This window comes from Bombus vancouverensis, chromosome 1 (assembly GCF_051014615.1).
Source record: "Bombus vancouverensis nearcticus chromosome 1, iyBomVanc1_principal, whole genome shotgun sequence".
Lineage (NCBI taxonomy): Eukaryota > Metazoa > Arthropoda > Insecta > Hymenoptera > Apidae > Bombus > Bombus vancouverensis.
In genome coordinates, this window is record NC_134911.1 from 6,809,521 (window position 1) to 6,837,220 (window position 27,700).

The window sequence follows — 27,700 nt, forward strand, 5'->3', positions numbered from 1 at the left end:
TAAAACAAAAATGGCTTAAAAAATTTTTAAGTAGCAAATATCTTGGATGCTAAAATAAGACAGTATACGTTTCAAAAACGTACAAATATTTAGCAATATTTATTTTTATCTAGATATAATAAATATAAAAAATTAAAATATTATGTAATTACAAATATATTTAACATTACGTAATTCGATTTATCATAAATTATGTTTTTCATAAAAATAAATAATGTCAAGAAATCCAAGCAAAAATACAAATATTTACTAAATAAAACATTAAAATAAAATCCTTATGGTAAAAAAATATATATATAAAAATGTGAATATATTTTTATTGTTTATATCATACCATCAATAGAACAATATATAATGGTATGTAATTCTCATAGCAATTTCTATTTAATTCTGTATTGAAATATTTATCATGGGATCGAAAAACAGTAAGCAAAGTAATTATTTAAAATCTTTATTCAGTATTTTATTTGCACGAGAAAATATCATAATCATTGTCATTTTGTATACAGAAGTAAATAGATATATCTAGTATAAATATTATATCTTCGTTTAGTAGATCGTAAAAGACAGTCTCTATCTTTGGTAGTTTATATAAAATTAATAAGTATTGATATATATAAATAAGTATGCAGCAAAAAGTGACTATTTTTATACGATGCATATTTTTGTATATCATAATATGGAATTAATATCATTAATGTATGTATATTGTTCGAGGCAGGAATATCGTTTGTAATATGCACTTAACAGATAACATCCGCTATCAGTCAAATTCAGTAATCAGTGCTAATTACTTAGGAACTAAAATTTTTACAATATTTAATAAATTACCTTTATTTTTTTACAAAAATTTTATGTGTACAATAGATATCAAGCCATAAAAAGAACTAAAAAACTATTAATTTACATCTTTTTCACATGACAATCGTCACTTCCGTTATAATTTGTATTAACTGTGTAATGCTGTAAAACGTTTTAATTTTAAACGACACGTCAAATTACTTTTTTACGGTTCTTCCAAATTCGTATGGATTATTTATAAAATTCTACTCCAAAGCACAACGAACATTCTATAGACTTAAAAAAGTAATCGAAAATGTTGATTCAGTTAAATGTTTCTATACAGTACGTACATCTAATATAAATGCTAGAAGTACCCAGAAAAAATGGGTTTTGTAATTTGTAGCTACTTTATTTAAATTATATTTCGTTTATGTTAAAAACGTGATGGAAAAAATAAGAGGACATCTTTGATTTTAAAAATATACGTGAAAATAATACCTGATACTTGTCCAAAGATAAATTGTGAAACTATTTTTTTATCGTCATCACTCAACACTCGTGATTATTTTGAAGAAAGAAGTAAACAGGCACGAATATAATGCTATATCGTGATGTACTTCTTTGGAGTTTAAATATACATATTTATAATACATAGAATATACATAACATGCCTACAAGATTCATTTAATCAGAGAATTATGTTAAAACAATGCGTGTAATAAATGTAATATCGCGGATAGAGTACTCGTTCATGGAACAAGTTTAACACATAAATTATAGATGTGCAGTGTTTGCAATAACTCATAGCATAACACCTTGATAATAGCGGATTTGTTATTATTATTACTATTGGTATTATTATTTTCGTTATTATCATTAAATACTGGAAGAAATTTACAATAAAAATAAAACGCATTTACAAAATTGATAGGATGTTATGCACTGAATTATGTTTCCAATTTAGCTTATAACCATACATATCACAGCAATAATATAACTCGATCCTCCTATTTTCAGAATTTGCAACATTATCTAATGTATTTTCTAAACAATACATTCGTTTACATTTTCATAAAATTACATTTCCATCTGTAGATTACTTGACTTGCAAATCGTACGTGGATCGTACAGGAATTCCTTTTTTCTTTAATATTACAACTATCAACCACATCCTTATTTCCTCTCCATAAAAAACGATCAAAATAAAATTATAAGACATAATACTATTTTCTTTTCTTCCACTGGTCTTTATACTATCATTTCTATTTCGAAATTATAAATTTACACTTTTGTTCTTCTTCATAGAAGCGAAATATAAGTGTAAGTCATAACAATGAATACGTTTAAACTAGTTAGCATGATGTATACACGGAGTGTATAAATGTGAACTCATTGGAAATTAATTAAAATTCTTTATGCTGGCCACTTTTGTTATACTTATCTCCTTATGTGAAATTTGTTATAAATATGTTTTATGAGCTTAATAGTGTGATATACAATTGGAAAATAGAATGGCAAATGCTTAAATAATCGTAGAAGCTTCGAGTTAACAATAAATAAGCGATATTACATATAACAAAAGGCAGAACATGCCGAATTGTTTGTTCAACCAACGACTGGCTTGCTTGTATACATTATGATGTAATTAAAGAATAATTTAGTTAAATTAATATCACCTAAAATAAATAATCATCACGTCATATTAACACCCAAGAAATCCCTGACGGTTTCATACACCATGTAACTAATCGACACAGCTGGTGCAACCTAAAAAAAAAACAAATAAAAAATATATGAATAATTTATGATCTCCATTTATCAAAAATTAATCGTTATGTAAATTATTCCATACCTTTAAAAAGTTTGGGGTTAAACCTCTATACAAACCGCGAATACCTTCATTTTTAATAATTTCCTTAAAAACAGCAACCATAGTATTAGGCTTCCCTGGAGACATATCTGCTTGCAACCGCGTTCTGACTAGCGCTAGTGGATACGAGCACACTTGACCGGCTGTGCTTGAAGCTGTTCCGCATAATAACAATATCCAGAAGGGTGGTTGTTCATTTTTGTCGTGTGTTTGTAAATACCTGTTTTTCAAAGTCTATACAAAAAAAAAAAGGAATAATATTTCAACTAAAGATTACTAACTATCAATCATTTTTTATATATTTACCTCGTACACAGCCAAGTCAATACCAGCATATGGAATTATTCCCATTAAATTAGGAATATAGCCTCTATAAAAAGATTTCAAACCACCTTGTCTATATATCTTTTTTGTTGCATCTACTAAACCCGAATACTCTCCTGTTTTTCTAAGAGCAAATCTAGTTTTGAGCACCTGCAATATATCACGAACAATATCACTAAAAAATAATGAAAATATTACATTGGTGTTACGGTATGTTACATGAATTTCATACCTCAAGTGGATATATGGCTGACTGACTAATCCCACCAGCTAAAGATCCAGCCATTAATCGTTCATAAAGTCCGAGCTCTCTAACGTCATCTCCTTTAATCGTTCTCTTAATTTGCTCATAAGCCATGAATTTCAGCGCACTCTCTGGTCCAATTTTAAGTACATTTATACCATTTCCTCTCCACAGACTGATAGAGCCACCTTCGCGCAGCATGTACCTGAAGCAACTCCTGATTTTGCAGTGTCGCGTTCCATGTACCTGAAAGCATTTTTCTTTAAAATAAAGTAAAGTAGAGAGCTATTCATTTAACTGTGATTTTAATTTTTAATATGTATCTAACATTTTGATTCTATATTTTATTAAACTATGCCTACAATAACTCAATGGAAATATTTGCACATTTACCATAGAAAACTTCCATGTTATATACATCATATTTGTTGTATAGAACATCTTGAAATTTCATGAGTGCTATAATGAGACATGACTGTCACAATTATAAACATGATAAAATTTGAATCAAACTTGGTAGTTAATAGTTGAGTCTATTTTAGATAATACATATAATGTATCCATAAAAGTTTGCATAGGTATTCAAATACTGTTCTGAGCCATTGTATACATTTGAGCTTTAGTTTCTCTTTTCCTTATTTTTTCAATCCACTAAGATAATCAATCGTTTTCTGACTTTTCAGAAATTTTAATAAATTACATTACATAAAGTTAAATAGTTTGAATTTTTTTATTTAACTTTATAAAACAAATTTATTGGGATTTTTCTATTGCAAACCCACCTGCAAGTAAACTTTAATACGATCCAAAGGCGCCGTACATGTGCGTGATACACCACCTGCTACACCACCGGACACCAAATGTCGCCACCACATTCCAGAGACCATTTCACCAGTTGTGAAATCCTCAGGGACACCAATGTCCTCCCCAATGTCCATATACTGAAAAAAAGCAATAACCAATATAATTATTAGATCTTATCTCTACAAACAAGTACCCTAACTAATGAACGCACCAAAAACGAACCTCCACTTTGCATTTAAAAGGAACCGTACCGCGAAAACATAGTTTTAACTTTGATAAGTCGTGCATGATTACTTCATTAACGATTAACCTTTTACCCGGCATATTTTGTGATTTTGACATTTAGCTGTTATGCATAAATACATGTGACTCTCATTATTGTCAAAATACTAAAAAAAAATTGACAACTTGCACGACTCAAACACATATATACAGGGTGTTTTTATTGTATACAATCGTGGATTTAAAATTATAGAAGATAAACAAGAATTTCAAGAATATTACATGATACATGATATGCTCCAAAAGTGCAGGAAGAATCTCGGAAATTTTTAAGACATTTCTACACTTTTAAATATCTTTTTTATACACCAATCGATATGTTCCTTTGTTTTCACTTTAAATTATTTAATTCTTCCTAATAATATTCTTTTTTTATTTCCTATCTTCATTTCCAATTGATGATTTGACCTAATTACAAGAAATATCTTATATTAGTCATTGATTTGGATATTTAAATGGATTATTCGATAATATTGAATACTTAGATAATATCAAATTTTATTAGGACGTCGTTGATTTTCACTGAAAAATTTAAAAGCAATAATTTTAACGTTCGTCTGAAAAATAAACGTTTCAACGACCGCTTATCTTCCAATACATTTTGAACCAGTGTTCACTGGTTAACACCAGTCTCATTATAATACATATTCAGCTACGCTTTGCCGGTAGTTCGCGTACCACGTGTCAGATAATTCTTGAACTCCGATCAACCATATGCTTCTCAAATTATTCAAACACAGTTCGGATTTTCAACTTTCTTATCAGTTCCAGACATTACATCATATTTTGCGATTAAGTTTTCTTCATTTTTCTTATAATTCAACACGATTTCTCTCATCAAATAATCGAACTTTTTAAAACGCTATTTCAAACAATTATGAAACTCCATATATATACATCGACGCTATCTACATTTAGAAAGCAGCTGGACGTTTCGAGTCAATTAAGTTTTGGATAATTTTGTAGTGAAAGTTATGCGAATTAATGACAATCTTTTATATAATTTTCAAAAATGTAATTTCTAGAAATATTTCGTTCGTCGGGTTTGCCTGAAATAAATATTCTAACACGTATGTAAACGAAACGAAGGGGAAACGTTTAGCGGTTTTGCAGACATATTAATAACTTAGGTAATTAGCTTTAAATCTATTTTATCACGAAAAAATAATTGTACGATAAGCTTAATATTAGCAGATCGCTTGAAAATGCAAATATTTGTTATTAACTTGACATCTATATATGTTTGTTTTTTTAATGTCCTAAACATCATTATTATGTCATTAACATGAGGTCATTAACATGATATGTACTAGTCGCGATCCTACAATAAAATGTATTGTATTTTAAGTTCTATAAGCGAGACTTTGGACGAGAAAGGTAAATGGTTAATCAAAAATATGCGGCAAAGTTGTTCTCCTTGATACAACGAGCGGCAAAAGTACCTGAATAACAATAAGAAGAAAAAAACGGATTTTATTTCCGCTTCGATAAATTAGGTATAAAAAAGGATAGAAACTGCTACCAAAGAACTTTGACGCAGTTAGGTTTCACTGAATTAGATTTTGACCTTGCACGCCTTTGATTGATTATACAAGCAGCTATTATCGATATCTTTGTGTAAAAAGGCAATCGATAGCAGCATACGCCTATTAATTGTGAACATATTCGCAAGGAATCAAGTGGACGATCTTAATGTTGTAAACGTTATAGTTAATTTCCCAACTAGCACAATTCATGTGAAAAAATGTATTTCTACTGAATCTCAAGTAACACTCTAGATGTATTTATTAAGAAAGATGATATGACCTTAAAGGAAGATATGTCGATATCCGTACAAGATGTTTGAACTGAAATGTAGTAAGTAAACTGTGAATGTTTAAAAAATCTACAGAATGCAAAAGTACATAAAATATCTAAAATAGAATACTTATTATAATATTTAATAAATGAAACAAATTTTTATTTAGATTCCATTTCTTTAATTATGCTCATAAAAATATAAAATTGCATCAACATCCGCAGTTTAGTAATAAGACCCGATGAAAACGAATAGAGAAGCAAACTTATCTATTGCGAGAGTTTTTCTCGGAAACGTCATATCGCTTGGGAAACAAAGAACCGAGTAAAATAAATAAAAGAAATACCGATCGTAGATACTTAACTTTACGTTAAACTAAAGAATAATATCTGTATCTATATCCACGCTATCCATCATGGAACAGTTTTTTGTGCTTGTTCGAAGGATAAGGATGAAAAACTCGATTTAAAACTGAATAAATCCAAAGAACGACTGAGAGAAACGAAGTATGCAGGTTTCTGCAGTTAAGTCTGGCCAGAAGCCAACAAAGCAATTTGGTACCTTGCCCAAACCTAACTTTAAAATTTTCTTCAATTCGCGTATTATTTCTTTTACATGTGAGAACACCTTAATCACGTGACAGGTCGCTAATTCTGAATCTAGCTAAATAACTAGAAGGCGCACAATTCCGGTAGCTGAAGAAGAGTAAACTATAGTTAACTAAGCGTAATGCTTTTGACTCACAACAATCATTTTTATTGCGAGAAAAACCTGACATGTAAAATGGTAGTGACTTTAGAAAACATTAATGTTAACTAGTACACCGTTTGTTTTTTCTTATAGTTAGTTTTAACTATTTAAAGCAGTGTTAAATATGTTTTTTCGGAATAGAGGTCATTTAACATACTACATAACGTGTAAGGTTTTGTGTACCAAAATTTATAAGGATTGAAGTACAAATATTTTTAATACGCATGTATTTACATACAAATAGAGACCTCTACTTTCGATTAATTAAAAGTAATTTGTGACGTTTTCATTCACGAAACAATTCACTTATTCTGTCTGCAGAGAATTCTTAAATTAAAATTATTGTACATAAGATATGAGTAACATGCGTTTCGCGTTAATCTAGACACACCGAGATGTTTTGATTAAAATGATACTCTGATAAATCTAATCAAAGAGAGACGTTTATCAACCGCGATTAAATATTTAAAGTTTCCATCTTTTGACTTTCGGAACTATTCAGTTGTTCTCGTGAATAGTTCAATTGTTAGTATTTATTTGTCATTATTTAAATGGTTCTATATTTACAAAATATATATTTAAAATGGTTTTTACCTTTTAATATTAACAGTAAAAGAAGAATATGTATGATACTTTTGCTAATTTATTTTTATTATGATTTATGATGTAGTAAAAGAGTGATAAAATAATGCAGAATTGTTGGTCGGTAGAGTTATATTATTATGTCTTAAGTCATAAAACACAAATGAAACTTAAGGGAAACCGATATCAAGACTCAAGTGTCAAATAACAATCGCCTGGTTACAAGCTACAGCACTTACTTTATATTGCATATTATACATATTTGTTTCAGAAATGTATACCAATTATTTTGCAATATCTTTACAATTTTTATATTCCAAGGGATAAAATAATTTAAAGAATAGTAATCTTTCCTTTGCTTTTTAAAAGTGAGATTTGTTAACTTTCATTCTACATATATAACAATCTAAAATGCACAAGGGATAGAAATAGACTGTCTATTTTATACTTCTACATGCATGAACATTATGCAATTCTGTTGACATTATACAATACTCCTACCCAAGCATCCCACAAACGTCACTTCTGACAATAGTCATAAATAAATTTCCATAGATGACAATAATACAATTTCATTTTTAATTTTTTATTGTATATATTTTTTGATACTCATACAATACTCCTACCCAGGCTTCTTCCAAATGGTATTTCTGATAATAATTGGTACTCTACACGCAGTAAATAAATCTTCATAGATAGCAACAGGATAATTTCATTTTAAATTTCTGAATTTCATTCGCATATTTCCTTACTCACTAGTAAATAAATTTTTATTTTTTAAATAATTCAACGATTTATATAACAATTCAATTACCCACTTATTTTCCTATTTGTTTAAAAGCTATTATAAAATTTCAGTTTTGATGTGCTTTGCTTAACTAGAACCAATTGTAAAAGCAATTGTAAAATTTCCCGCGTAAAGTTCAGCTAGCAATAACAGACTTTTGTGCAGAACAATCTGGAACGAACTAGAGAAGAAAAAGGTTTGCATTCACGATGAATCATCGTTTGATACTTCGCGATTGCCGGGTACACATTCCTTGTTAAAACATAACTTCATTTAATCTTGCGTACGAGTTATTCGTTTGTCCGTTCTGACAGCTGTCATCATTTATCGTAAATCCAATGTTAATTATGTTACCAAATTTCTAGATACATCATATATACATGATTAATAAAATTAATGAAATTTCTATAGTATCATAAAATAATTATATATTTTGATACTTCTAAGTTATGAATAAATTTTCATATTAAACCACGCTTATTGAAATTCAATAAATTTCTCAAGAAATTTATTCGAAAGATACGTTGAAGGAAAGTTTAGCGATATGTTTGAACCTCTGCTTTCTCCATTGTCCACCACGTGATATTTTCAGCCATAACCTCTACGCGGCCTTATAACCTCTCACAAATATCCATATCAATACAAAATATTCTTACTATCTTATTATAATCCTTAAGACTAAAATTTTATAAAAATTCATACAGAATAATAATAATTAAAACAATCTTAAACTCTTCTTTTCCCTTCCTTCCTTATGAGAGTATTATATTTAAAGTTTGAAAAAAATTAAAATCACAATGAAATTCTTAATCACATTTAAACTTGTCATCTTTTTCGGTGTCTATAGATAATTGCGTTATTACATCGGAGAAGGAATCGCTTACCCTTTGCAATAATTCATGGTAATTCTGAAGAAATTCCTCACACACCATACAAGTGGACGAAACACAATCATGTTTCAGAAATCCTGAATTTTTCAACGTGTACATTATTTGAAGAATATAATTGAAGTCGTATTCACTAAATAATCTTTTCTTGTTGATATTAAAAAATCGAATTGAACTTTAATCGAACAATTTATACGTGTACCTAACACATTATAGAGGACACAGGGCGAAGATATGAATAATGTTAAGCGAATCTTGTTGAACGAAATACAGAGGGGAACTAGATAAAACGAGCCTCGCCATTAGTCAGCGATTTGAGAGCTCGGAGTCCGATCTCAAGACTGAAGAGTGCCCAGGAACAGTACGGATATACGGATACGAGTATTGAAACAAAGATATGACATATGGCCGTCTAGACGGGGAAGCCCCCACTACTTTCTTGCCTACTACGTCACGTTACTCAAAGTACTTTGTATACCTGTCGTAAACTGATTTTAGCTTTCCATATTTGCAACGTGGTTAATTTTCAGTTTGTTAAAAAATTTGCTATACCAATTGATATTTTATTAAGTCGTTAAATATGTTAAAATACAAAGACCATAGGGCAATGATAATTATAAGTAGATGTTTTCGCATTTATGAAAAATTCCAAGACCCAGAAATTTACAGAATGCACGTAATATTCAACAATACATAAAATATGTAAAATAAACTGCGCATCATAATTTTGTTCTAAACATTTTTTAACGATGTCACGTTTTTAGCTTCTCATTTGAAAGCAATTTTAAAGTTCAATATTTTGTCAGCGATATACATCTATTAGCAAAACTGCCTTTTTTAATAAACTTAGTTATGGAATTTCTTTGAAAATAATTTATATGAAAAATATTGATTCCGAAAGTATTGGTTATCGTATTTTAAATATTAAGTATGAAATTAGCTTTGCCAGAAAACATGGATTTGTCATCTATTGTAAAAATTTTGGGACTGAATAGGTTGTTTTTCTTTTTAAGTACATTATATCAAAGTACACCCCCTTATCTATTAATAACATTAAAAATTAATTCAGAATCTAAGATAATTTGTGGAATACTGACTACTGTTCTATAATCATTGTCAATTCAATATAATTTACATTTTCTCACATTAAGGAGAATTTATTTTTACAATAGTGATGAATAACAGATAGCATTATTGTAATAATCCAAACTCCTATTGATGTTCCAATTTAGAACGCTTGTGTATATTAACTGGCGCGTTAGTGCATTTGAGAAGGACGTGTAGCCACGTGGCCTCTTTTCACGTGAAAGTCAACTATTCCGGCACAGAAAACTGAATACCATAAGAAGCGAGCTAACTCATTGTTAGTCACACGCGGCGGTCGGACTTAATCAGTCGGTAAAAGAAATATTTTAACAATTTTCTTTATACAGTGGCTACAAAAAGTATTCACGTATAGCTTTGTTTTTTTATAAAGTGTTTTTCTTCGTCAGATTCTATACATTTGGTTTTTATACTGACAAATTTGTAATAATCATATGAAAATATCTATTAAGTCATATGAAATTTAATATGTTTTAATCTGATTGATTAATTAAATACAATGGTGTTAAATACAATTAAATAGTAATACACTATAGCCATTGAATGTGCGGCGAAAAGGCTGCGTAGGTAAAAAGAGCATGAAAAAGTGAAATTTTGTTCACGCCATGTTGATTCCTAGGTAGAATTTGTATGCATTATGTATGTGAGTCATATATAGACTGAGACTGTTGCAGCCATAATATGCACGCACGTGAATAATGAAATGCGTCATCACGTGAGAAAACTAATAGAGACCTGAATGATAGATCTTCGATCATCAGCATTATTTCACTTCCGCCCTTAAAATATTTGAAATTTTTATATATTTAGTATATGGTAAAAATTAATTTTTGAAAAATTATATATATATACCACAACGTATTTTGCAATTATAAACAAAAAATAAAATTGTTTTATGGTATTTTAAAATTTTAGCTTTTCACATGATTCGTGTTTAATTATAAACTATGATTCAGATTTGAAATATTTTTAATTTGAATATTTCAGATTTCAAATTAAGAAATATTAGTGTTGGAATTATTCAGTTGCAAATTTGTAGTACAGCACTTTCTGTCTCCTGAATACGATGACCTCGCACAGTAAGTGAGTGCACGACTGACGAAACATTGCGAAATATTTCACTATGCTGAAAAATTCCGCGGTATACGGTTAAATTTAAACTACAACATGATGAAAAAACAGAGATATTTTCCGTTAAATATCATCGATAGTCTTTAAATTAATTTACTGTCTATAGACAATAACAAAATATTGATTCCAATCCGTAATTGTTTTTTGTTCTTTACCCACATATTATCTAACATATATATGCACGTTTTAGTAAACAATATTTACGCTATTCTTTTAAATAATAATCATAACAGTTATGCAAAGTTAAGTTGTTATTTCAAGTTTATCACTAATAGACGTCGAAATGATCAAAAGTCTCTGATAAAAGTCTGACAATGCCAAATAATTGCAAAATAAAATTAAGAGACGTTAATATTCGAACCGAACTTAAACGTTAAATGCTGCTACATTACGTTACTTTAATGGTTTCTCTTCTATTAAATGAAAGTATGAAGAAAGATAGCAAAATCGATACAAAACTCCATTTATAAGATTGTTTTGTTCGATAACCCTTGTTTCAACTAACGTCTTTTTCACTGTTGTAGGTATTCTCTGTTATACCGAAGAAAACGATCACAATTTAAAGATTTCAAATTCATCTTCACGAAACATCGTTGGTCGTTAGATTTCTTACTTTTCTCTTCTTTGCTCTAGCAATAAAATACTATACTCGTACAAAATGAAGGCGCATGTGCAAGAAAATTGTTTGTCCGAACAGCGCATGCGTGGCGAAATCAAGTCAAAGAAGGAAGGGGATGCGTTTTAGCGGGGAAAAGTGGTAGAAACAGCTGGAAGACTATCAAGGTCATTTTGAATGACAATCGCTACGTCACACCTCCGGTCAAGCCTTTTCTGTCAACGAATCAGAGGTTTAAATCGACTCGATCATTTTTCCGTATACATACACGAACTACACCCATGAGTTCATCGTACAATTAGTATATAGAGTAGTAGATGGTCCCAGATTTATTTGTTTTATGATACTACCGTCGACATTTCATCAAATATCATATAATGATAGGTAAAACACATATTAGAAATCAATAAAAACAGTCGTGATATTCTGTATAAAATAATGTGTAGCAATTATTAGACTGCAGATTTTTATATAATTTTATGATGGAACGAAATAGAATCTATATAGTCTACTAAAAATTATAACGTGTATTTTATATATTTTTATGTATTCTCTGAATATTTGCACTCATAAATATATAAGAATACCGAGTGATTATTAATGTAGATCATAATGTAATGTACATCATAATAATTACTTACGTTTGTATGATGCCAGTATTCAATAAGACCTAGAAGATCGGTACTCGGTGCATACAGCAAAAAATCTCGCCATTCGTTAAAGCTTATAGTAAGACTTCCATCTTTGTCCATCCTACAAATCGATATTATAAACTGTATTTTATTTTGTTGTTTACATAAATAAAAAATCTTTATATCAGACTAAAAAATAAAATATTAAAATACGTTGTTGTGCATTGTACTAACCGCTGCAATAACTTCTTCGCTTCATTATAATCCATTTTTATTCCCAATTCTTCGAATGCTTTTATCAATTCCTCTAAATCGATTTTACCTGCGGAAATGAATTTCAATTACAATATGATGAATATTATGTTACCGTTTGTTTATTACATTAACAAGTTAAGTACTAACAGGTAAACGAAGAAAAGAACAACGATTATGAACTTATAGATTGCGGTTTATTTCCTCGACACTGAGTAAACTTAAGATTGTCATCCGTGTATAAAATGATACATAAAAAGTACTATTTATGGAAAGCGACTCTTTAACCATTTAATTTTAAATCAAATGTAGAATTCTATTTTTTGCTAAAATTTCGAAATAATTTTAACCAATTTCACTTACTTCTTTAATGAAATTTATAATTTAAAACTTTTAGAACAGTTATATACAGTAAATTTCGAACTTTAGGGAAACTAGTTCTCTTTTTTCGAAAGTTTATAATAAAATTTTTAATAATAACTAAGAAATTTTATCAAAAATAGAATATTATGCAAAAAAATTTGTAATTATTTTTATGTTGTAATGTGTAAGAGAAAAATAGGTATTTAATAACAATAGAATATATTTCAGTCAATTAATGTCCATGAAATAGTGTGCATCAAAAATCAATGCATAAAAAATTACTTTAAATAAAAGTGTCTAGGGAAGTCGCTAACAGAGGTAGACATCAAGTTCTCTGTTATGTACATTGCACAATAGTCATTTTTTCGTACATCTACTGACCATCCTTGTTCTTGTCAAGATGAGAGAATTGCAGACGCAGATTTTTTTCATGTTCGCGAACGTAGTGTATAAATTCTGCTAGTGTAATATCACCGCTTTTAGTACTATCCGAACTGGCCAAAAATTGCTGAAAAAAAGCAAAACGCTCAAATTGTATAAAAATTAATCAAGAAATTAACGTATACATATGTGTATTTCTGAGAGAAATAAAAATTTATCCAGATCGATCTCGATAAATTTTTGATAAATGAAAAATGTTTTCTTCCAATAATTTTGATACATAAATAAATAAAAATTTGCTTTGAATTTGTATATTAGAACGCGTTTTTCCGTTGAAGCTTTAAAAAATAGTATAACACTGGGTATTAGCCTTGATGAAATTACGTAAATTGTATTAACTACAAACTGCAGCGACAACCTTCCTTAAATTAAATAAAATCTTTTGAATATCTTAAATCGGACTAGCTTACAGTATATTCAAGGTCGTTACTACATTAGTTATATAAAAATGTAAGATAAAATAAAATTTGTAATGCGAGTATCTCAGAAATATAAATAAATTGAAATGTGAGTTAGAGAAAAAATATCCACTGTTTAATAAAGCGTTAAACAACCGGATTCACGATTTTTAAATTAAACTTTATCGATATTATATAATAATTAAAATGTCCCATATAAATTATTTTATAACTAATAAATATACAGTATTTATGGCTCATATTTTTATTGTTAACTATCATTTTTTATACAATTTATTTAATTATTACTTTTTATGAATTGATAAACATTCAATTAATAAGAAATTTTTGTTGCAATTTTTCAAAGTTATTAGAAATTAAAATGGAATAGTCAAAATATGCATTCCATTATTAGAGAACAACCGAAGCGTCCTGTTTTTGCGACCCAGTTTCCAGGACAATAAAAACAAGTAAAAACAAAATCACATAGAAGCTCCGCTCCTCCAGCGGCTTAAACCAAAAGATATATTCAACACGAAAAATGTAAAGCGTCGACACATATTACAGCATGGCTACGTAGTACCGTTGCGTATCGGTACCTTTGCCTAAGATACCATTATATAAATTCACCGTTTATTGTGAACACTATAATGTATTTATAATTGTATATTGGGTTTTAATAAACAGTTTAAAAAAATTATTAGAGAACAATGGAGATTTCTAATAAAGGTTAGTGTCAAGCTTTTTATGCGATATCTGCAGTCAAATTTACTGCATAGCGCGCAATGCGTGCGTACTCATTCGATGAAGTCATATATATAAAATATATTTTAAAAACATTTATAATGCATTTAAATAATGTCTGAAAAATTTAAAGAATATCGTATATGTAGAAAGTAACTTTTATTTAATATTGGACAGTTGTATGCATCCGCATTATACAGTTCGACCGTACAGTATGAATATTCACTAACAATAAGTGAAGTACATATTTCATTACATATATTGCCTTGCTAATTGACCAGGAATTAGAACCGAATCTGATTTTTTAACAAAGAGTGATCTATACCAAAAATTTTAAATTAATAGAAAGTTAGAGTGAGATAAGAGATAATAATACTTCTATGGAAAAACAAATGAATATCGCAATTTCGAATGTACAAAGTGTCATGTAGATGTAGAACTGACTTCGCAAGTGTTATATTTATAAAACAAATAAATATGTGCCAGCTGACAGTATCTCACTCACATTTAACGGAGGAGAGAGATGTTTGGAATTTGCTACAAATATATATATTGCTCAATGGCTGGCCAGATAAAATTCTGATCCATGGTCAGTTAGAAAAGCATTACTATAATGCCGGAGTACCGATCTATGAAGCAATGGTAGGGATAGCGACAACCAGTTAACAAGACATTAACAAAACAACTGTCCCAGCTACTTAACAAAACAGTACTCTATCTATATGAAATATATGTATGTATTTTATAAATTCCTAATCGTTCCAAAACTATCTTAAAAAAAGTAATAAAGCGTTATACATGTAAATATTAATTTCTATTCAATACTCAAAAATTTCATGCATCTACGTTATGCACTTCGATCGTATACAGTAGTGTTTACGAACATCTACCAAATAAAATATGAATTATAGAATTACCTCCGCGTAGTATTTATCGACTCCAACATTACGAAGCGCTTTAGACAGATCTTTCACATCGATTCGCCCGTTTCCATCGAGATCTAGTTTTTGAAATATCTTTTCGAACCTCTTCTCATCCTCTGCCGGCAACTCATGCAAATAATGCGGTGGCATTACGCCATGCACCGCGCTCCCTCGACCATCGGGCATTATTCTTTGTGTACTTTCTATATTACGAAGTATCAAATTTCTTCCCAGTATATACCTGCGTTACTGTTGCACGATCTCCCTGTTTTCCTTATTTTTTATGCGTGCTTGTTTCCCGAACCACTTGCAGATTCTCAATACGATTACTGCACGGAATGTTTCGATCGTTATACACGCCTAGTACGATTGAACTCATAGCTGCACACACGTGGTGGCTATTAAACTGTGGACATCGATTTTCCAACCATTCGTGCACTTTCTACCAATAACAGAATGTGACCTTGCGTGTCTGTTTAACTGTCAAGCTTTTACGAATACTTCAAAATGTAAAAGTGAAAACATGCGTAAACAGAAAAATCTCGGGTTTGCACACGCTTGTCTTTCAAACGAATACGTCTAGATCGTATATTCACCATACAAGGTGGAATTATACCACTTTCCCCCACGTCCGTAACATAACTGACTAATTGTCTATGCACAACTAAGTCCAAATCCGGTGCCACTAGAACATCCTGCGTCGTGCCCTGTGTTCTGTACTCAGAGACACCATCTAATGGTAGGTTTCTGAATCATCTTTACGCGGCATCGATCGACAAAAGTGATTCTTCGAACGCGCGGATTTTCGAATTTTTCTTTGCGAGATTGCATTTATTTCATAATATTGTTGATTTTAATGGACAGGAATTAATTTTGTAGCGATAAATGAACAAAAAATTCATATTTGTGTTGAATAGATAAATATATTACACTCTCACTTACAGCACACTTTTTTTAGAAAATACATCAAACTTTTATGAATGTTTATAGACGATACAAAACGTTTGAAGAATCTTACCTCGATGCAACGATATTATATTGTCAAAATATTCGTACTTCAAATTTTTTGTATTTACATGCACCGATGAACGAAAAAATTAATAGAATTGTAATATTCTTCTAAGCATTTCTTAAAGTATTTCTCAACGAAACGGACGAATCAAATCAATAATTTATAACTATATGAATATGAGACGAGATGTATTGAACAGTGTAAATATTTTTATTTATTTCTCTAGATTCTAGAGTAGTGAACGAAATAGGGTAGTAAGTACTACTGTGAATCTATCACATGTGTATATTATAGTACGACTTTTTCCATAGTTATTTATTTTAGAAAAATACATTAAAAATGCCAGACTAACAATTATGTTAAACGCAATAGGCAATACTAATATGTAATGTTATTTAGAAATATATATTAACAATTTCTATGTAATAAAAACATACGCTATAAGATTTTTTATTTTACATACAAAACGATTTCAAGTAATTCCTTAATGTAATAATTCAGAAATGTACATACATGCATTGCCCATTATGTTTACAGCTAATGTAACAAAAAATCTTACAATCAAGAATTAATTTAACGTAAGTGTCACAAAAGTACTATTAGTACTGCTAAGTGCCAAGTGCTCACTGACTATATGCATTATATACCGATATGTATATAATTATTATTGTTTCATTATGTTCAAACAAAGAACGTTAATATAGATTGTATGTGGTTTCATACCATTAACATAGGTACGCGTGTATTATTATACACATAGTGACATGTTTAACATGCAATTAATCTGAAGCTTGCACAAACAGTATTGTTGCGCTTATTACTTCCCAGTGTACACAGCCCTCTTCGCTTTTTATTCTCTACATTTATTAATGAGTCATACTACGAATAAAAACAAAATAAGCAAAGAAAGAAGAAACAGAAATCAAAGGGCAACATCTTTTGTGAAAAGCAGATCAGTACCTAGTCAATCATAATTTCTTTAAACAACAGAAATATTCAAGGATTTTTCAAAGCTTTTTAGTTGTCTTTATAAAGGAATTATATAAAATATTAGATAGTAATTTGAAACAAAACTTTATGAAATTAATAATCTTAGAAGCTTTTGTTTCTGAACAAACTGTGAATATGGTGTTCATTTACAGAAAGGAACATTTGATCTTTTACATTCATTCTTATTTTTATTTTACAGAATATTCAAATGACTCACTTTGATCAGAATTGTAAAATCAACAAAATTTGATATTTATAACTATATCATTTGATGTAAAACGAATGTTGAATCTTGATTTAAAATGTAAGAACTACTTTCACATAAAAAGTATTTGTTAGATTTATGTCAAGAAATTAAATAGTGATCCCTTTCTGCAATATTGTCACACATTTTCTTCAGTACAATCGCCAATTATGTGTTGTGATATCTGAATATAATATTATGATGAATGTATAGTGATTGCAAACGAAGTTCTCATAGACATAATAAAAAATTTGTACTACATAAACCTTTCTTTAAGATCTCATAATTGTATCTGTGAAATCAGTAACAAAATAAATAATAAAGTTTCTAACATATTTTTCAAACATATATAAATATAGTTTCAAATCTAAACATAATCAATACCAATGATACCTTCAATGTAAAACAAACATATAATTTAATATTTTGTATATTATATATCTTCGAATCTGCAATGGAAATATATTTTTTTATAAAAATATAAGAAAGTATTTAATTTTTTCATGTGAAAGTTTTCAATTACTCCATCTAATTAAAAGTAAAATAGATGTAGTTTGAATGGAGAAAAATGTAATTCTATACACTGGAGTAGAACAAGTTAATTTTTTCTATAATTTTAATGATAAACGAAAGAAAGTTGCTACTATAAGTTAATAAAACAAATAAAATTGCACCATTATTCGTAATTTTTTTTATAAGAAACTAGTTATGTTCTGAGATTACATTTCTTTCTATGGTTCAGAGTAATGTGCCTCTGCAGGATTCAAAAATACTGAACTCAACATGTGCAACTGTACAAAATGTTTTATATGGTCTTGTATGTGTTGCTATGTATGATTCAAAAGGCACATTTTAGTTCGAAAGAAATAATATTCTACATGAACATATCTAGTTTTGTGTAGCAAGGCAAAACAATAGTTTTAATGAAAAAGATCAATTTTCCTTTGATCTCTACATTTCATAAAAAGTCTATGTCATTTCCACTAAAACTGGAATTATGAATATCTATACTACACATTATTTCATAAAAAAGAGAAGAACCCAAAGACTATTGTAATGCATAAATCACTATACTGTAAAGAGATTACAACTTGATCAATGTACTCAGCTTGATCAAATTTTTTATCACATGTACAAAACATTATTAATATTAAGTGAGTAAATTTTTTTTTAACAAAGAAACAAAAACTTTCCATTAACAGATGTTATATCAAATGCAGCAAATAGCTATATCAAGAATATAAATTTTCGTCCATAAAATAAAATACATATCTCACTCACATCCTGCTGTGAAAAATATTAATTTCATCTTTCTTTTTTTTTTTGTTTTTTCAATACAGAAATAAGAACAGTATGCCAATAATACATACGTTAATTTGTGTCTAGCATAGGAAATTAAGATAATAGTTAAGAGGAAGCCAATGTGACTGTTTCTATTTCTCGTAAGTCCGTAAATCGAACATGTTTACAAATGTGAGAGCTGCAGCTCGCATAACAGTCTGTTTACATTATTTTGTTCACTTTCTAGTAACAAATAATTTTAAATCAGTGGCTCTCAGACTCTGTTGCACTAGATAAACATAAATTTACAAAAAAGGAAACTAAAAAATAAAAAATCATAAAAATTCCTTAAACCTTTCAAACATATTAACTGCTACAAACATACCAATAGTTTGAAAACCACTGTTTCGAACGAATCAATTAGTCACAGCAAATAAATTAAAATGCAATGGTTCTTTTACCAGGCACAAATGGAATCTATAGTTAATTTTCCACTACATATTGTCAAATAAAGGAAAATTTTATACATTATTAAATTTTCCTCATTTTACCTTTTCTCTCTTTTTTTTTTAATTTTTCAAGTATTCAAAACTGTAACATTTTGTACTTAAAATGTGAAATAGGACTCTTAGTACTGATTTAAAAAAAGATAGAAAAATAAAATAATTTTTTTAACTTTACAAAAAAAGGGAGAAAGTTAACAGTCATGAGAAAAATAAATTTCTCAATTACTTTTGCTCATAATCTCATTAATGTATCAATTTTGTACAAATTGTATTAATTTGAGAACCAATTATAAATGATTATTCAAAAAAATAAATTTAAAAAAGGAAAAAAAGGAAATCCAGAACTGGAATTTGTATTTTAAGACTTGGTACCAAACTTGACATCGTATTAATATTATGATATAACAAAGTGTGATATGATGTACAAGTAACTGTGTTTTATTTAGAAACATATTTTCAAATATGAAAACATGAATCGCAAACGGAAGTACAGTAAGAAAGCTAAGTATTTAAAAAAAATTTTGTTTTATCAGCTAAAAATCAATTATTATGTATATATATATATTTATTTATATTTATAATTAAGATATATATATTTATTTTAGAAGCAATATATATCTTAATTATGCAATATTTTAACAGAATATGTTAATTTTATGTATGCATAACACCTATATGTATCCGTATATTTTCATCATGTAACCTTGTTGCAGGTTAAATAGCATTCTTTCCGAATGTATCAATAATATAATATTCTTTGCTTCATTGTGCAAACATATAAACAAAATATACTACATCCTGTCATGTTTATAAAACACTGACATTATTTTCTGTTAAATTTTAACAAATCTACTCTCGTTCGTCTAATTTGTTCTTGTCAATGAATGTCCCCATTATGATATCTATAACGGAACATCGATCAACCTTCCACTGGTTTTATAAATGTAATTTCAATGCGGCAGCTAACTCTCACTTCTTCCATTGATTTTTCTTTATGATAGACTCCCTACTGCAGCTAGTAAAAAATTAAAACGATGCGACTTCCTGCATAACTAAACATGAATTGCTACATCATTATGAAGATTTCTTTGAAATCTTACATTACCAGGTATGTAAATATGAAACTGGAATTTTTGTAAATTCGAAGTATCGCCCATCGCTAGCTATACATTTTTCCCACCTGTCTGGCAATTGGTGGATGCCACGCCAAAAAAACTGTCGCTCTTTTGAGGCAAACCAGTCATCGAGCCATTTTCGTACATTTTCGTAAGAAGTGAAGTGCTGGTCAGAAAGTGCGTGTCCCATCGATGCAAATAAATAGTAATCGGACGGAGCCAAGTCTGGTGAGTAAGCCGCGTGCGAAAGTATTTCCCAACTGAACGCTTCAATCGTTTCCTTGACCGGTTTTGCTGTATGTGATGGTGCATTATCATGAAGCAAAATTACTTTGTGTTGCCTTTTTTGATATTCTGGTCGTTTTTCACGCAAAGCTTGATTCAAATCGATCATTTGTTGTCGGTAGAGCTCAGTATTAACGGTTTCGCCAGGTTTTAACAGCTCATAATAGATCACACCCTTCTGATTCCACCAAACACAGAGCATTGTCTTCCGTCCATAGCGATTTGGTCTTGTAATCGATGTCGGTGGTTCACCTGGAGCTACCCATGATCTTCTACGCTTAGGATTCTCAAAATATATCCACTTCTCATCGCCAGTCACAATTCGGTGGAGAGATAACTTTCTTTTGTATCTGGCGAGCAGCATTTCGCAAGTGGTTTTTCGGTTTTCCTGTTGTCTTTCATTCAGTTCATGTGGAACCCATTTTCCCACCTTCTGGATCTTTCCCATGGCTTTCAAATGTATGGAGACGGCTTCTCGTGTCACGTTTAATTGATCAGCGAGTTGTTGTTGCGTTTGAGCGTCATCCTCATCCAACAATGCTTGCAATTCGCTGTCTTGAAACTTTTTCGGTGGTCTTCCACGTTCTTCGTTCCTCACGTCAAAATTGCCACTTCTGAATTTTTTAAACCACTCAAAGCACTGTGATTTACCAAGAGCATGCTCACCGTAAGCTTCGACAAACATTCAATGCGATTCTGTAGCAGTTTTCTTCAAATGGTAACAGAAAATCAATGCTGTCCGCAAATCGTAGTTTCCAGGCACAAAATTTGACATGTTCAACGCTATTACAAACTATGCTGTTGTATGAAACTTGTATTGTTCTGAGTCGAAAATGTTTGTGAGATGTCAACAAAGACTTTTGGCATCAATGACGCAGTTTAGTGATAACTACATTATCAGCTAGGATATACTATATCTATAGGCAAATTCCGGTTTCATATTTACAGGCCTGATATTTACAACTAGTTTTTTACCTCCACGTTAATAATAATTTCAGGAAAAAATACATTCTCATAGTTAAAGAATTAATATTAAGTATGAAGACGTTTTAAAGACATAGTACATGAGGAAGTAGTAAATCCACTTTTACATTATACCATACCAATAGGAGAATCTTTCATGTTAATTAGGGACGATAAATTTGTCAATCTATTCATTCGATAATGCATGTTGTTTTCTTTTGATTTCGTTTCGCAAGAGCAATAAAATGTTTTTTAGGCAAATAGTAGAAATTTCACTTACTTTCATTCATTTTGTTGACAAAATTTAAACATGCTGATGCATGGAAGTTCGCACGAAAAATTATTTGCACATGTTAAAAAGAACATGTTCCGACAAATAATAGTCAGATCTAAGAAGTACATAACTTAGTAAGAATCATTTATCTTACTATTATTTCTTAGAATTATCCTCTTCACTTGACCAATGTTTTTCCTGTTCTTGCAGTTCGAATTCCCATCGTAATTCTAATTCCCGCATATCATTTGCGATACCTGCTTCGTAGGTATCTTCCTAAGAACCAATTTTAAGTTTTATATAAATTTTTAATCGATTATTTTTACAATAAGCAGATTTGATATATTTAATTTCTTTCTTCCAATGCAGTACCACAACACCATAACTTACTTCTTCGGGCTTATAATCTTGACTGAAATTTTGAGAACTAAGTAAATTGTTCGACGATTGAATCCAAGGTACGGTACCGTATGGACTCCAATTTCGTACGTCTTTTTCTTTTTCTCTGATGCCAGCTTCAATCATTTGTAATTCTTGTGCTAACCTTTCCCCGGCCGTAAAAGTTGCACCTTGTGTGGCAAGCTAAAAATGTTTTTACATATTAATGTTATTAAATATTTTATTTGAAAGCAAACAGTAAATGAATAATACCTTCAAGTCATTAATCTTCTTCTCAAGATGTTTTAATTGTTGTTTTACCTTTTGCGACTCAAGAATTAAGCTGGAATAAATTTAATTATAATAAGATTAAATGTTCCAAATAATTAACAAGAAAATAATAGTGTATTAAATATTAGCTTACTCTTTAGACATACTATCTGGTCGAGGAAGTTGTGTGTGCGTTGACGTATCGGATATATTACGACCAAATGTAATGTAACTATCTTCAAAATTACTGTTATTGATAGCCTGTATTCCTCCATTTGCACCAATTGTAGCATAAGCTGTAATAGAATCTTATATTTTCTAGTGCTCTTTCTCTTGCTCCCAAAAACATTTTTCATTACACTTACGTTGATTTCCATAATACCAAGATGTAATAGAATTTGTAGTTGGCATAGATCGATAAGCAGATATTGTAGGAGATGTTCCTCCATCTGCATAGAAATTAGTAGACTGTACGCCATTAGTAGATCTAAAAGAAAATTATTTTGTTATGACTTAATATCATGTATTTATTTTTCGTAAACAATATTTCTTTACTTGATAAAGTTATAAAAAGAATTATTACCTGATTAAGTTTTTGGATAGTTTAGAAATTGGTCCATATTTACTATTTGATGATGCGTCAAATGGCACAAATTCATCATCGAATAGAATGGGATCTGCACAACGGAAATTATTGTTGCAATTTATATTTGTTGAAGAAACCATTGGATTATTTGGTGTGTTTGTCCATATAGAGAAATTCGATGATATTGTGTCTCCTTGTATGTCGTAATTCTGTAAATAGAAAAAGAGAATAATAAAATATATGTTCCAAACTTTCATTGTAATTTCAGCACTGAAATATTACAATTGTACCGTTTTCATCTGTGGCCCTTGTTTGTTGACAATCGTTCCAAGTTGGTTTAATATTTCCACCTTGCGTTGCAGTAACATCGCCAATGTTTTTGCAACAGTTCGCTGCTATAGTATACGAGAACATTTTAACATGCAGTATGCAGAAATATTTCAATATATACAGTAGAAGTTACTAACATATAAGAATAATCATATTACCTTTTTAGTATTAGATATTCCATTAGTCATATTAGATGAAAGCTGCGACGAATCCCAAATATTAAGATTAGGTGCAGTGTAATCAACAGGTGTATTAGGCATAATATAATGAGAACAATGTACGTCAATATTTTTCGTTGGTACCACAGGTAACATTCCTTGAGGAGATGGTAGCATATAATTCGTTAATGATCCGATAAAATTGTTTTCATTTGTTGGGTTGTGATGTTGTATTGGATTAACTTTATTCATAGAATTAAAGCCTGAAAATGATATAATTGTAATTTTTCCAATCAATGTTTTGTATTATTTATTTTATACAAACACTTACTTTCCCTATGAGTATTATCATGCGACTTTATGGAATGATAAGATAAATCGTCATTTTGTTTAAATGTCTTATTATTTGATCCAGTAACTGATTTGTCTGTTTTCGCATCCGAATGGTTGATTCCAGGTAAACTTGATCTGAGACTCAATTTCCGACTTTTTGATCTATATCTAATAAGAGAGTAGATGTACATACATAAGAGATACATTTATACAGAATTTTCTTAGAATTTTCTTGAACACGTACATGTATACTTACTTATCTAGTTCCATGTCACTATGAGCAAATGTACAATTAGTAGACCTAGGACAAGAGCCTCTAAGTGCGAGATCTCGACACATGCTCACTTTATATTTTGGTTGTCCAGGACCTACATTGTGGGTACCATCTTGTGTTTTCCGATTACCGTGTTGTTGAATGAACTCTACTAACGCTGCGACTACAGTTCTAACAGCTTCTAATGCTGCTCGACATTCTGCTAATGTAGGAGGTTCAGTTTCTATAACAAAATTAATCAGTTAAATGAATCCGAAGTTAATCCAAATATTTAATTTGTTTAATATAATGTTGCAATGTAATGGATCATACCTGGGCTAGGATCTATTGCAGCTAGCAATTCTAGTTGAGGTCTTAGACTACTTAATTGTCCAGGATCAGGAGTACGTTGAAGAGCAATAACCAATTCTTGTACACTTTGAGCAAAAGATTGTGGAGTTTGAAGTTTATCTATAATACTTTGCATATGAGATTTATGGCTTGTATCTCCATATAACAATGCAGACCATTGATCAGGTGCTATTCTTAAACCAGCTTCAGTCGCAATTTGCACTATTTGAGCATCATGCTCCCTCCTCAAAGCTTCATATGTTCTAAACTCTTCTTTTAATTGCATTAATGATGAATCTCCTTCTCGTTTAGATACCTATTCAAACATTCTATTTAAGTATTGTTCTTAATAACAAATATTCATTATTGCAATTGAAGAATAATTCTTACCTTAAAACAACTTGCTCTATACAACAATTGTACAACATGTCCTATGCTAGTTTTAGAAGCTTGAGGAAAATGTGATTCTAGACGTTGAACTACAAACATAACTAATACTTTCCTAGAAAGAGCAGATCCATCTTCCAGAGCTAATAAAACAAGTTTTAGTACTTCTTCTTGCATTGCTGCAAAGAAATGTTTATTAGTATATATTACTTTATTCATATTTTTCATTGCTATTGAGTTATTTGATAGTAACATACCTGGCCCAAGAAATTGACATCCACGAGCTCTTACAGCAGCCCATAGATTAGCATTAAGTTGTTGTGGATTTTGATGTTGTAGTATCAACTCTGTAACTGATCTTTCACCCAAACTTCTAGCTGCCCTTACTGCACGCGCTCTTCCTTCTGGTTCAACCAACTGGCAACCAACTAAAGTTACCAATTTCCTTTGCATAGGTCGAGAAACAAGTCCAACACCTGTTGTTTAGTTAAACATAGGCTCAGATTATGTAATGTTATTATAGAATTGTCTACACAAATAACCATTAATATTACCTGTAGCTAAAGAAGGATTTGTCTGACATGGTTTGAGATATAGAGCAAGTTCCTCAATACAACGTTTTGCAACCAAATAATTAGCATGGTCTTCAGGTGGTAGCAATTTTTGATAAGCTGTTGCAACATTTGTGGGAACAGGATTTCCCACCAATTGTAATAAAGCTTCATTTACTGGTAATCTTTCTATTTCTGTATTAATAATACTCTAAAATATGTAATATAAATAAATTATAGTTCATAACAAGAGGTAATTTTATATTAAATATTTTAAATAACAAAAGTCAAATATATAAATATACAAGTTTATTTGTATGATAATAATAATAAAACTATTTACTTGATCAAAAGGGCATTGTTTACGATGTAAATTTGCAAGGCACGTACGACATATGGTATGACCACATCCTAACGATATTGGACCACGTATGGCCACATCAAAGTCATGACAGCAAACTGGACACGAAAGAAATTCAGTCCACTGTGGTGCCTGTATTGGCATTCTATAACAAGATCATATTAAAATATTCCTTTCATTGTTTAGTTTCACAACTTTCTGCAATACCATTACTTCTTAAGAATAATTAAAACAAATTTCACATCTATAATTAAAACATTTAATTTAATTCCTATATAATAATTCATTTACATTTATTTAATGAAATCGTAGAAACAAGAAATTACGGAATACATCTCGCAATAAGATGAACTAATTTCGTGGAAACCTATAAATTTAGCAAATTATTAGAAGTAAATTTTATTCATTAAATTTTATTTTACAAGTTTCTAAAACCAATAATAAATCTAGAACAAAACTTGGTTTTGATTGCAAAACATTTTTCTATAGCTATAAATCTCTTCGAAACAATAACGTTTTCCTATCAATTGTTTTTTATACGATGATTATAGTTTTCCTTTGATCCCATAAAGCATGAAATCAACTTTTGTCTCTAGAAAATAATACGAAGAAATTATTTCGTATATAATTTTAATCACGCAATTAAATGAAAAATTTTTTAATCGTTGTCGCTATTACTCGTGTCCGTCGAATGTCTGCTCTACATAGAATAAGAAAAAAAGAAATGATATCCGCTTATGCCACGAGGAAATATGTCGATGTATTGTTGTTAAAATAACGAATAATTAATAGAAAAATTCACCTCGTTTTTGCCTTTACAAAACATCACATTAACTACTCCGTTACTTCGCATACAGTTCTGCCATCGAAGCAGGAACAGATGAACCAGAAATCGTAAGATGAGCTCAGCACGATATTCCTCACGTATACTTTTTTACCTCACTAGCACCCATGACGAAAACAATCTAGAAAAATAACGTCCCAACTCCTCTCGACAGAGAGCGCTATAAACAACATAATACCAAATTTTCAAAATTTTACGAATTGCAAATTTAATATAATTAAAATATAATATACATATTATATGTTTATTATAATATAACTAGTTATAGTTATACTAGTTATAACTAGTTTGCGAATTTGTATGAAAATTCAGATAGAAATTGTTTTACCTGTGCAATTCTGTGCAATTTTACACTTTTACGTTTCCTATAAATGCATAAAATCTGCAGTCTGTTCATAATTAACATCTCTTTAAAATAGTTTCAATAAACATTGATATATTTTTTAACATTGAAAGATTCGAGATTTAGTTCAATTCATTGGTATTTGTAATATATTTATAAACTGAAAATTT

At 29.8% G+C, this 27,700-nt stretch overlaps 2 protein-coding genes across 11 annotated transcripts; both read right to left on the reverse strand.

The window, feature by feature from the left end:
- Positions 1–807: 807 nt before the first annotated feature.
- Positions 808–16,384, reverse strand: SCaMC (Short Calcium-binding Mitochondrial Carrier). Of its 9 annotated transcripts, XM_033341646.2 has the most exons (9): positions 15,710–16,384; positions 13,591–13,717; positions 12,829–12,916; positions 12,604–12,715; positions 4,004–4,162; positions 3,210–3,467; positions 2,960–3,127; positions 2,636–2,887; positions 808–2,550 (listed from the first exon to the last, which is right to left on the reverse strand). In XM_033341646.2, the coding sequence occupies exons 1-9, from the start codon at positions 15,899–15,901 to the stop codon at positions 2,476–2,478; spliced, it is 1,431 nt and encodes a 476-aa protein (XP_033197537.1). In that variant the 5' UTR covers positions 15,902–16,384; the 3' UTR covers positions 808–2,475. The 9 variants fall into 9 exon arrangements, with proteins under 9 accessions (XP_033197537.1, XP_033197538.1, XP_033197539.1 ...); XM_033341647.2 differs by lacking the exon at positions 15,710–16,384 and having other exon boundaries at positions 13,581–13,717; XM_033341648.2 differs by lacking the exon at positions 15,710–16,384 and having other exon boundaries at positions 13,492–13,717.
- A 2,984-nt stretch (positions 16,385–19,368) lies between these two features.
- On the reverse strand, positions 19,369–27,643 carry roq (RING finger and CCCH-type zinc finger domain-containing protein roquin). 2 transcript variants are annotated; one of them, XM_076627825.1, is made up of 17 exons: positions 27,516–27,643; positions 27,146–27,347; positions 26,326–26,488; positions 25,986–26,193; positions 25,689–25,907; positions 25,435–25,610; positions 25,027–25,360; positions 24,697–24,937; positions 24,439–24,608; positions 24,108–24,370; positions 23,910–24,011; positions 23,617–23,828; positions 23,399–23,520; positions 23,188–23,329; positions 23,037–23,106; positions 22,776–22,967; positions 19,369–22,661 (listed from the first exon to the last, which is right to left on the reverse strand). In XM_076627825.1, exons 3-17 carry the CDS (start codon positions 26,485–26,487, stop codon positions 22,542–22,544), a joined length of 2,733 nt encoding a protein of 910 aa, XP_076483940.1. In that variant the 5' UTR covers position 26,488; positions 27,146–27,347; positions 27,516–27,643; the 3' UTR covers positions 19,369–22,541. The 2 variants fall into 2 exon arrangements, with proteins under 2 accessions (XP_076483940.1, XP_033197536.1); XM_033341645.2 differs by having other exon boundaries at positions 23,910–24,014; positions 27,516–27,642.
- Between the last annotated feature and the right edge of the window lie 57 nt (positions 27,644–27,700).